The sequence below is a fragment of the Gekko japonicus genome, unplaced genomic scaffold (assembly GCF_001447785.1).
Source record: "Gekko japonicus isolate JY-2015 unplaced genomic scaffold, Gekko_japonicus_V1.1 scaffold413, whole genome shotgun sequence".
In the NCBI taxonomy this organism is placed as follows: domain Eukaryota; kingdom Metazoa; phylum Chordata; class Lepidosauria; order Squamata; family Gekkonidae; genus Gekko; species Gekko japonicus.
This window is the reverse complement of record NW_015161416.1, coordinates 700,474-712,255: the sequence shown is the minus strand read 5'-3', so window position 1 is coordinate 712,255 and position 11,782 is coordinate 700,474. Positions and strand designations below refer to the sequence as shown.

The window sequence follows — 11,782 nt, the reverse complement described above, 5'->3', positions numbered from 1 at the left end:
CTCCTAAAATGCAATTGTACTCATGTTTAACGTCATCGTAACGGCATAACTCAGTTACCCCTCTGTAACTGCTGGATGCATAGATCCTTTAAGTGCATTGCAAAATCTTATCCATCCGATTTCTTTTGCTCACAGTCCTCAAGCTGCTAGCTTACATATCAGCTTCTTGGGATTTACTGGTAACAATGGCTCTGCACACTATGTGTCTGTCATGACTTGTGACCATGAGTACACTAGTATATATCTATGCGGTTGTGAGCCCTGATTAGGCCCCATCTCCTTTAGGTGTTTGCAAAGGTATTCAAACATATCTATCCATCATTCATGCCTTATAAGCTTTCTGCAGGAAATCCTACTAAAATGTATTCACAACGAAGACAATTGCCTGGTAAAGCACGGACTTTAGCCAAAGACTTTAGCCAAAATTTTGTTAGAAAAGGGGGGGGGGTTGATATAAGGCTCAAGCCACTGACTTACAGCTAAAGCTAAAGGTTTCTCTTGCTTGAAAGCTAGTCGAATTACAGCTACTGTCCTATTAATTACAGTGGGATCCTTGTTAAATAAATTATATCAGCACTGGCATGTTACACTGCACTTCTATGTTCATCCAGTAGCTTCTGATGTGTGCAAAAGATTCAGTGCACACACCAACAAAAACTACTCACTTAATCTATATGCTTTACTAGACTGAGATGCCCTCAGAAGGAATTGTGTGTGTTTAACATGGACTCTGTAGTCCTGCATCATTGCCTCTCTTTTTCAGGTGTTTCACACTGTTTTTTAAATGTTTCCTTTATGACTTTCTTCTTTAAGTTTTCTCTTATCTGCCTTTTCTTATTTGACAACTGTACATAATTTGTTGAGTTGGGTAATTTTTTTAAAAAAGAATTATACATAAACATAGATTTAGGCACACACAAACACATGCACACTGGTGGGTGCCCTTACATAGACGATACCTTTGATGTACAGCAAAAGGTGGTGAGGGGGATTTTATTTCTATGTGGTTCAGAAGCAGTTGAAAGTGTTTGGAGTCAGAAAAACATGAAAAAATTGAGAGGCCTATTAACAGATGTGGGCAAATGCTTTGAAGTGCTCAAGGTCAGCATTATTTTAAACAAACAAAAGGAAATGTCTTTTTCCATAATGGAAGAGAAATGGCAAGGCAGTATGTCTAAATAATGTAAGATGCAACTTGTAAAATCTTGAGTTGCACCTGCTGGAGTAGAATAGCGGCCAGTGAACAAGCTATTTGCAATACTCATAGGTTGAAATTGCCCGCAAAAGGAAGTCTCTATGTACATGAGCCTCAGTGTTCACAGCATCTTGCATTAAAATCACAAAACCAGCATTTCCCAGTGCAAGCTAAGGCTGATTCAGATGTTTTATTTCTCACTAATAGCTCTACTAGCTGGATAATGAAGGTTTTCTACCCAGTGCTAAAATGGAGAGTAGCTGTGTCTCCTCTGTCCTGCACACAATCTTTCTGCTGTGTTTGATGCCCATCAGCAGCCTCAAACAGCTCCATTTTGGGCACTGTGTGGTCTCTATGGATATGTATGAAATACGAAAGGGCTTTGGAGAAATCAAGGAAATGACTGTGAGTATGGGGGTAGTCTTAAATTGGGAAGGGCAGCTCTAAAACTAAATAAAACTGAATTATTCAAGAGGGCTTTTCTATGCAGGTAATAGACTTGCACTATACTAAGTGATTCATGTTACTTAGAAATATTATTAGGGACTGTGGTCTATACTACTGTGTATAGCTTGCTGAAACTAGGATCTTACTATGTTTTGCTTCAGTTGTTTTTATTTATTTATTTATTTATTATTACATTTATACCCCGCCCTTCCCCATGGGGCTCAGGGCGACTTACAAGGCAAGAAAAAACACTTGCTAATAAAACATCAATACCATAGTACAATTAAAACATCATGTACAATTTAAAACATTAAAGTGCTCAAAAACTAAATTCATATCGGAATCTCAGAATCTCAGAGTCTCAGAGAGGGCAACCCCCGCCCTAGCACAGCCCAAAACATTTCCAGTAGGCATTGATAATATTTTAGATGTTACCAGATGTTTCTACCTGGCCTCCTGAGCCCTAGTCCCCCCCAAAGATGGTATATATCGGGGGGGGGGCAGTGGCGGCCCCTAATCGAAAGCCTGGTGGAAGAGCTCCGTCTTGCAGGCCCTGCAGAACTGCACCAGGTCCCGCAGGGCCCGGATCTCCTCCGGGAGCTCGTTCCACCAGGTGGGGGCCGCCACTGAGAAGGCCCTAGCCCTTGTGACGGCCAGTTTAGCGTCCTTGGGGCCCGGCATAGTTAGAAGATTCTGGGCCCCAGACCATAGCGCTCTTGGGGGAACATACGGGGAAAGGCGGTCCCTCAGGTAGGCTGGACCCAGGCCATATAGGGCTTTATAGGTCCCTCATATAGGGCTTTATAGGTCCCTCAGGTAGGCGGTCCCTCAGGTAGGCTGGACCCAGGCCATATAGGGCTTTAGACTTCTGTTTGGTTCTATGACCCTAATCCTACTGCATTATTTATTATATGTCCCATCTGTCAATTGTATTAACTCTGTGTAATCTGCCTTGATTAGCTGGTTAGAATTGTAGAGGAGTGGAATGCTCAGTCTAGGTAATAAATTTGGAGACCTTCATTTTCATCAGGGCTTTTTTGTATTTTTCTTCCCCAGCAGGCTCAAGACCAGTACACAAGCATTAGACTTCTACACAGATCATATTCTCTTCAAGACACCAAGGTATCTCTCCGGTATCAGTCAGTGTACAAAACTAACATTTGGGAAGTGGAACACATGACAGATTTCCACTTAAACTTTTTAACTTCATCTCATACTTGTTACACTGTAACCAGAGCTATCAAGCTGATCTGTAATCTAGAGCAATAAGAAATTTGTGCTTGTCCTGGGTAAGGCTCCAAAGTGAAATTGCTCTCCAATATTCTCTTCTGTGAATGTTGGTACTGACTATTCATCTAATACCTCTGATTATTTGATATGGGGATTTGCCATCCACAAGGTGCAATGGGAGGGAAAATGAGCAAGTCAGATCCTTTAGATACATGGGTGTTTTGTTTCACTATAATTTAAAATGGTCTCCCCATTGGGACCAATTGTTCCAACTGGCTAAAAACAGGATTTCGGCTGTTACTCATTTTTATTATCAACAAGGAAATCAGTTTGTTCCGGCCACCCTTCAAATTTTCCAAGCTACGGTAGTCCCTCGTTTACTATACGGAATTCCTGTATGGATTCAGAGTTTTAACAAAGAGATTGATCGAATCTATGCAAACGTTTTACAACATATTCTTGGATTACCTAACTCTGTTACCCATTATTCCCTCTGTGCTGAGCTGAGTCTCCATCTCTTAGACTCGAGGGCATGGATCACCACTATTAAATATTGGCTTCACATCCATTTTAGTGCCCCTCAGAATAGCCTTATTGACTATGGATTCATATGTATCCAAGTGGTCACAGGCTTGAAAAATCAAGATGAGAATTTTATATACCAAATAATCTGTAGAAGAATTTGGGACATCGAAGCACAAACAATCCAGGCCGGTGCCGGTGGTACTTGTTCCCCCCTTTCCCTCGGCCTCAGATATGTACCAAATTGTATGGCACAATACTTCTCTAACTTGGTGATCCCGCTGCAACACAGAGCCTTTATGCTAGCCAGATTTAATGTTTTTCCCTCATCTTGGGTTTCAGGTAGATATAGAGGTATTTCAAAATGTGACAGAATCTCTAATTGCTCATCTGGAGAACCTAATACTTTAGATCATATTCTATTATGCTGCCCCCTTCATTCATATCTCCAATTACTTTGGATTAAGCCCTTACTGTCTAGGATTAACTCTGACAACGCAATTAGGTACCTTCTAGCTGATAAATCACCAGAAGTTACTACACAGACTGCTGAATTCTTGTCCAAGATTTTGGCAGCAAGGAACCATTTTTAATACTGACATGTTTTAAGATTTGCAGTTGTAATGTTACCTTATTGATGAAGTTTTATTTCATTGTTTTATAAGCCAATAAAGGTGTTTTGTGTGTATATGTGTGTGTGTGTGAGATTTGCCATCCAAATATATTTGGTTTCAGTATTTGATATTTAACAGATCATACATGGCAATATTTGGTAGCTGGCATATTCTATTTAGTATTTTGGAGGAGATGATGTGCCATGATATTTAATAACTGACAGTTGATTACTATGATATTTCATATGTAACATGAAAAATCCACAGCAGTCAAAAGATGCCAGTAAATTTAAGGCTGCAGTCCTATGGGATTAAACCTGACTGAACTCAGTAGGATTTACTATTGAAGAAACAGGCATAAGGCTTGGCTGCTTAGCATTCAAATTCCATGTGAAAAATTGAAATTTAAACATTTTTAAAGAAAAATTACAGTAGAATTCAATCTAACTAATAATGGGCTGTATTTCCCATTCTAACAAGATGCCTTCTGATTCATTTTAGACTGAAGACAGGTGTTGTTTCTTTCATTACTTATTGAAATTCTATCTGGCAAATGTCTTCAATCAATGCCAAGCAAACAGCAACTTTCATCAAAGGAGAGTCAGCCGAATTGCCAACAACTTCCTCAGCATCAAGAAGGAGCTGACTCTCTGTGTGAGTTACAGCAACGGGAAATCATTTGCAAGCCTATAGTCTGTAACATGACTGTACATATGAATGGAACATATGAAATTGTAGTACACTGAATTAGATCACTGGTCCACTGGCACAGTATATTGCCTCTTTTTACTGGCAGGTGCTCTCCAGGGCCTCAGGCAGAGAAAGATCTTGTTCTGTACCTACTCTTAAAATTATTTAACAAGAGTGCCTGGAACTAAATTGGCCACTCTGCTGAAGTTATCTGAATATTGATAGTGACTTTGGTTCTGATTAATGAGGTATTGGTGCATGTTATCTTTCGGTGTGTTTGATGTCTAATAGATGGATATGCTTGGCTGGATTATTCTAGAATAACTGTCTGGATTTGTTTCAGAGGGTAGTCATGTTGGTCTGCAGTAAAACAGTTAGATTTGAGCCCAATAGCACCTTTGAGACCCACAAGATTCTAGGCTATCAGATTCTCGAAAGATTAAACCGTGAAACTCATTTATTTATTTATTTATTTATTTATTTATTTATTGCAGTTTATATCCCTGCAAGTGGGCTCAGGGTAGCTCACATCATATCACAATACAGCAGCAGTGTAAAACATTAAATAGTCATTAAGAAGTAAAAACATTAAGTAATCCACACAGTAATCTGAGGTTCCTAACTGACAGTTTAGCAATTTATTACATACTAAAGTACGCTGCCTGAACTTGTTGGTCTCAAACATGCTACTGGAGTCGAATCTGTGTGGATATGGTTTCTGTTGTCCCTTTAAAACATATCCCTTTTTTCTCTAAAATATTCTATGACAATTGTTGTTCTGCACACTGAGATACAGCATTTCTGCTAGCTTTTAAATAAGCATCTTTTGTATTTTCAGTATTACTTTCTATTGCAAAAATTGTTATAGAAACCTTGAGAAGCAGTGTAACTATGAAACAGTAAAAATGACAATTGCAAACATTTGGAACCAGAGGGACATTTGGAACCAAAGGAGGCCAACAAATAAGTAGGAAAGGATGAGAGATATAATAACAAATTACTGGTTTGTCTACACAAATTCTTAATGAGCAGGAGGCCACAGGTGGGAAATGTAATGGTGCTGCACTGAATTACAATGGGTCTATGATGGTGGTGGGCCCCTACATTTCAGCTTTTAACATAATTTTAGACCTGTTTCCCTGATCTGTTCCTGTTTTGACACCAGTTTTATCTTAACATGAAAAAAATCCTCACTGAATGGTCTATGCCAGTGAGGGATCATGCAATGAACATGATGATGTCATGATATAATACAGCCAATCTGATTTGACCACATGATAATGACAGCATTCTGACGCTGAATGGGTGGGAAGGGAAGCCACGATCACCTTTGTCTAGGCAACCAAGCCAGTCCTCGGTGCCTTGCTGTGCTGTGCTGGCAGTTACATTTCCTGCCAGTGCTGCAGGGGTTTTTTCACATTCCAGATGTAGTTGCACAGAGCTATGCGTGATTCACTGGGGCAGAACGTAGATGGGGATATGCATCTAGATGTATGTTCCACTGAAGGTAATGCAGCATTCATGGTAGTGGATGATGTCTGCATTTGGATACACATCCAGTTATAGATACTGCATAGATTAAAACTCTGCATTCAAGCATGCATCCCATCCCGATATATACCCCTGTCCACATCCTGCCCCAGTTAGTTAATGATGTGAGACTGAATCAGGTTGAGAGAATACCAGCCCAGTTGTTTTATCAATGGGAGCATATTCTCCCTTCCTCTTCTTGTGGGAGATAAAATTGTTCATGAAACATCCCCTCCATGTTTGCTCAGAACTAAAATATACAATACTTTACCTGGGAAAAATAATTTGTTTGGCAATATCACTGCTACACAAGTTCCCAGATGTTCTCTCTGTGTCTCAGAATGATGTATTTTGTGCAATGGAAATTAGCATCAAAGCATGGTGAAACAAGTGTAGACAAAAGTCCTGAGCCAGAGAGCTGTGAGAGCAGGAGTGGTCAGTAAGCCCTCCACAGTATCAAAGATTTCCCCTTCTCTACTACTGCAGCCTCCCAGACATCATGCCTAGAATCTCAAACTATAAAATGGGCCTTACTGGGGGGGGGACTCTGAGTGCCTGACCCTTCAGAAGAGGAGCAGAGCAGCATGAATGTCACTCCAGTTGGTCTCAGTTCTTTACTCCCTTCCAGTCTGGACCAAGTGGCAATCTACAGACAATTTATTCTATTGGGCTTTTAGCCCATCCTACCTAGGGTTGCCAAATGCCCCTGGGGGGCGGATTTCCCCCCGCTTTCGAGCCCCGATTTCCGCTCCCGCGGAATCGGGGCCCGGGGGAAACCCCACCCCCGCGTGCACGTCACCCGGAAGTGATGTCGCACGCTGGGGGTGGGGCCACGCCATTTGAGGGGAAATGCGTGCACGCGCACACATTCCAGACGCCGGCTGGGAGCCCCCCGCTCCCGGCCAAAACATATTTGGCAACCCTAATCCTATCCCACAAGCAGGCTCAGGGCAGGGTACAACAATGATTAAATACAAATCACTCTCTAAAACAACCAGTCAATCATTAACAGTAATGACAAAACAATAATAAAATCACATCAAAAATACAGTAATAACAGTTGATGGCATCATCTGATTTTTCCATCTCCATCTGATCCTGTACAGATCTCCAAATGTGTGCAGATGGATGGTGGTTGATGCTGTCAGGGCAGGTGAAAGACATAGATTGTACCAGGCAAGCAGTGCAGGGAAGGGGAGGCCAAGTTAATATATCTTTGCCGCCTCAACCATAGGCCTAGTGGAAAATCTCCGTTTTTCAGGCCCTGAGGAACACATTAAGTCCTGCAGGACCTGGATCTCAATACGAAGAGTGTTCTACCAGGCTGGCACCAGAGCCAAGAGGCTCTGGTTGAGGCTAAGCGGACATCTTTAGGGCCGTGGACCACCAGCAGATCTTGGTCCACTGGGCATAATGCTCTTCTGGGAACATATTGTGAAAGACGGTCCTGCAGGTTTGTTGGTCCCAGACCACATAAGGCTTTAAAGGTCAAAACCAAAACCTTGAACCTGTTCTGGTACTCAGTCGGGAGCCAGTGCTGCTGACAGAGCACCTGATGTATGTGTGCTATTAACGGTGACACAATCCTAAATACCAGTGAGTTCAATGGGATTTAGTTCAGAGAAAACACAACAAAGTGGTGGTAAATGGTTGAATAGGTAAGACTGGAGCTGGGCCAGAGAGCCATGGGGATGGTAGAGGGAGGAAGGAAGGATGTTCCTTCTTTTAAATAGTCCTGTAGGATCCCTTTAGCTCAGTCCACAGATACTCACATGCAGCTGCACAGGAGGATGAATGCATTCACTGAATGCATGGTTAGATTTTTATTACTGGATGGGGTTGGAGAGCAAGGGAAATGGTAATTTTAGAAGGAGGACGCAGGCTCAAAAAGTTTGTGAAATGCTGCAGGAGGCTCAATGCATGCAAAAACTTTACTCCACATAGATAAATGGATTATCAAGCAGCATTGTCCAAGTTACATAAGTACAGAATTGAATTGAATCTGCTAGATAATGGAGACAATTTTGCTTCTGAAAGTAGTTAAAATAATGACATTATTATAAACCTAATTTACACTGCCCATTAATAATGGTTATATCATCTCTTAAATGTTAGAAAAACTGTTACCTGCTTCAACACGATAACATTCTAGAATATTAAGGAGAACAAATGGGTTTTCTTTTAATGAACTGGGGATAAAATGAAAACTGAATCCTTATATTTATCTTATGTGCCAATGAACACTGCCATTTAAAACTGGTCTTTAGAGAAGCACCAAAGTTCCTGTCCCTTGTAAAGTTGATCTCTGTAGCATTCAGTATGTTTTGCTTTCTTTGTCCATTCTTATTACTACTTCCTTCTTACTGCATGGCACACAATAGCCAATCAGTTACTCACAGCACTTCAAGAGAATCAAATGAGTGGATGATGATGAACTGTTAATAATAAATTGATAATGAAATAGTGAAGTATTTTCACTCATTTGGTATTCAAAACTTGATAAAATAAGTGTCGCCAAGTATTTTACATGTTTATACAGGAAGAGAGTAAAGTCCCCTCCTTTCGTAATCCAAGGCTTCTTTTGGGCATTCATTTCAGCAATTGGTTCTACTTCTCTGTGGAGACTCAAAGAAATATGCTTAAACATAATTTACCTAGTGCATGATTTTTCTTCAGGATACTGTTACAACATGCCCTTGCGGGAAGGAAGCCATCCACAGATACGAACAAATCCTGAGTCGGTTTGAAAGGGTAAATGTGTTTTCACTTTGTAATTTAGCTACTGGAAATGCAAGAGATCTCTTGTGCTGGTAGCCTAGTTTTGTATGACAAGTGGTATCAGGCTGATCTGGAACCCTCTCCAGGAAAACATGTCTAAAAATCTTTTGTTCTACAGCTTTCATGTAGCATCCAAAAACCTCTAGCACAGCTTTTTCCTTCATTACAGCTAGCAGCCAGGAATCTTTCATTGGCATGAACATGCGCGTTAACAGCCAAGTCAGGCCCACCCATAGAGGCAAAGTAAGCAAAGACATAGGGGATAAAAGTCCCCGGTTGTTTCCCTCAAATGTATTTAAATCAGAGAGAGAGAGATGCTGCCTGTGCTGGACAATTTCACAGCAGTCGGGTTAGAGATCCCCAGAGCCTGTGCGGTGGAGTGATTCTCAGGTTAGGGTCTGGGAGACCCAGGTTTAATTTCTGCTCTGCTATGGAAGGTTACTGGGTGACCTTGGGCTACTTACACCCCCTCAGCCTAACCTTCTTCACAGCATTGTGAGGATAAAATAGAGAAGGGAAACATATAGGACACACACACCCGGTTAAAGTATCCTATATGAGAAGGGAAAAAAGGGACTAAGGTACCAGGTCCACTCCTGATCTGAGCAGAAGATCCAATGGACAAGCGTGAGGCTGGGCTTGAGCTGTCATAATTCTGCTTGTACACCCTTAACTTTCATTATACCCATACTGGCCATGTGAAAAGGCTAACTTTGTATGTGCTTAGATTGAATTTACGTTTTGGAGCATGCTCAAAGGCTTTTTCCTCAGAATTGTGAAACGAAGTGCAGTTTTGAAATCCTTGGCACTCATGGCTCAGATGTAATGAGATTTTGTGGTTAACAATAGATTTTAACATTGGAGGAGGACTTCTTTTTAGAGTGCTTTTTTGTTGGATGCCTGCAGAGGTCACAACTGTACACTATTCCTTTTAAAATAAGAACCATAGGCTAATGGCTACAACAAACAAGTATATACACAGACACACAATTCTCTGGTATGTTACATTAAGAATTAAGACACTGAAAAATTAAGACACTGAATTTTATGTTGTTGTACCAACAGATACGGGGTGAGAGCCAGCGAGTGGTAGTGGTTAAGAGTGGTGGATTCTAATCTGGGCAACCGGATTTGATTCCGCACTCCTCCACATGAAGCCAGCTGGGTGACCTTGGGTCAGTCACAGCTCTTTCAGAAGTCTCCCAGCCCCAAAAAATAAGTCTAGCTTGCCTCCTAGTGGTGCATAGCACTATAAGAGTTAGAACTTAAGGCTACCAGACAATACTCCCTCTAAACTGTGGAGTCTTGTGAGCAAAAATTCTACTTTGTGAGCTACTGGCATTAAACTTGTGAGCAAGCAATTTGGCTATTGCATAAATTAGTTTGCTCTGGAGCCATCCTTCCTGAGCTTAGACAAAAATGTGTGAGCCGGAGGCTAAAAAACTGTGAGCTAGCTCACACTAACTCAGTTTAGAGGGAACATTGCTGCCAGACATGTTTGGATCTCTGGGCTATACCATATACAATGCCATATGATAACATATGATAACTAATTAATTAATTAGATACAGGTGCAGTGCTGGAGACACTATAGACAGTATTATTTATTATCCATGCCAGCTTTTTCACTCAATGTTACTTAATTCTCCTGGTTTCACACTAACTCAGTTTAGAAGGAACATTGCTGCCAGACTACAGCCCCAATTTGTCCATGCATGTGCCATCATCCTTAGCATAATTTTTTTGAGCCGTCAAAGGGGACCATTCTGCCCTTTTTCTCCAACAAAAAAGCTGGTTAGATTCAGCCCATAATTGTTCTATCCTCTTCCAGATGGAATCCCATTCTGCAGCCCTGAAAGCACTTGGAGAGCTAGACATCCTTTTAGATTGGATTGACAAGACTGAATTGAAAAGCACAGGCACAGGAATGGGCATTACAGCAGAACTGAATCGAACTCAAGTCTAGAACTTGCACCTAGAAATATCTGCACGACTACTGATGCTGAATTTCTGCTGATTCAGTGCCAGATATTTGATGTTGGCATTTGACATCTGAAAGTACTTACTATTGGATATCCAATATTGTATAATTAACTTAAATAGTATTTGATATTTTTCTTCCATCATATGACATTTCATAATATGTAGTAGATATGACTTTGGATCCAAGATTCCATTCTTCGTGTCATTGGAGCAGGGCTTCTTGTGCCAAAGGAAGGAACAACATCATAGGATCCAACAAGGAACAGGATCATAGGATTCCAACTCTTTGTAATGTTGATTTATATTGTTGTTGTTACATTAACATACAATATTAAATATGTTGCAACCACCTATAAGGGGTTTCTGGTATGCTTCATTAGTGTATTATTATAGTGTTCCGTGTTTTAGTACTATTGTAACAGGCTTTTATTAATGTAATTGCAAAGATATTGGCTTTATGAGTATATCTTTCTGTATTTCCGTAAACCTGTACTTCATTCCTTAATGTTGTATCTTATAGACATGTTTAACGATGTCTGTGGGGCAAGTTTTTAAGATTTTGCTGGGAGTCTCTACGAGATTTACAGTGAGATCCTAAACAATGATACCCTTGTAAGCTCATTGACTTCAATGGATTTAGAAAGTTATAACTCTATTTAGGATTGCACTATTAATAATCTTTGTTTCTGCGTGGTACATTTTTATTGTTCGGTTTGGTCAGTTCATGTGTTTCTATCTGGATGGCATGCATATTTTTAAAATCTACTTAATCACACCAACAAAACCATTCCTG

At 40.6% G+C, this 11,782-nt stretch overlaps 1 protein-coding gene across 1 annotated transcript; it reads left to right on the top strand.

Annotated features, from left to right (window-relative positions):
- Nucleotides 1–1,426: 1,426 nt before the first annotated feature.
- On the top strand, nt 1,427–10,972 carry IL20 (interleukin 20). The gene is made up of 5 exons (XM_015427655.1): nt 1,427–1,600; nt 2,699–2,764; nt 4,510–4,662; nt 8,905–8,979; nt 10,838–10,972. The coding sequence occupies exons 1-5, from the start codon at nt 1,445–1,447 to the stop codon at nt 10,970–10,972; spliced, it is 585 nt and encodes a 194-aa protein (XP_015283141.1). The 5' UTR covers nt 1,427–1,444.
- Nucleotides 10,973–11,782: the final 810 nt, after the last annotated feature.

Coding starts and splice junctions, on each gene's coding strand:
- IL20 (XM_015427655.1), top strand. CDS start 1,445: ATGGAGAGTAGCTGTGTCTCCTCTGTCCTGCACACAATCTTTCTGCTG. Junction 1,601..2,698: donor GAGAAATCAAGGAAATGACT/GTGAGTATGGGG, acceptor TTTCTTCCCCAG/CAGGCTCAAGACCAGTACAC. Junction 4,663..8,904: donor AGAAGGAGCTGACTCTCTGT/GTGAGTTACAGC, acceptor ATTTTTCTTCAG/GATACTGTTACAACATGCCC.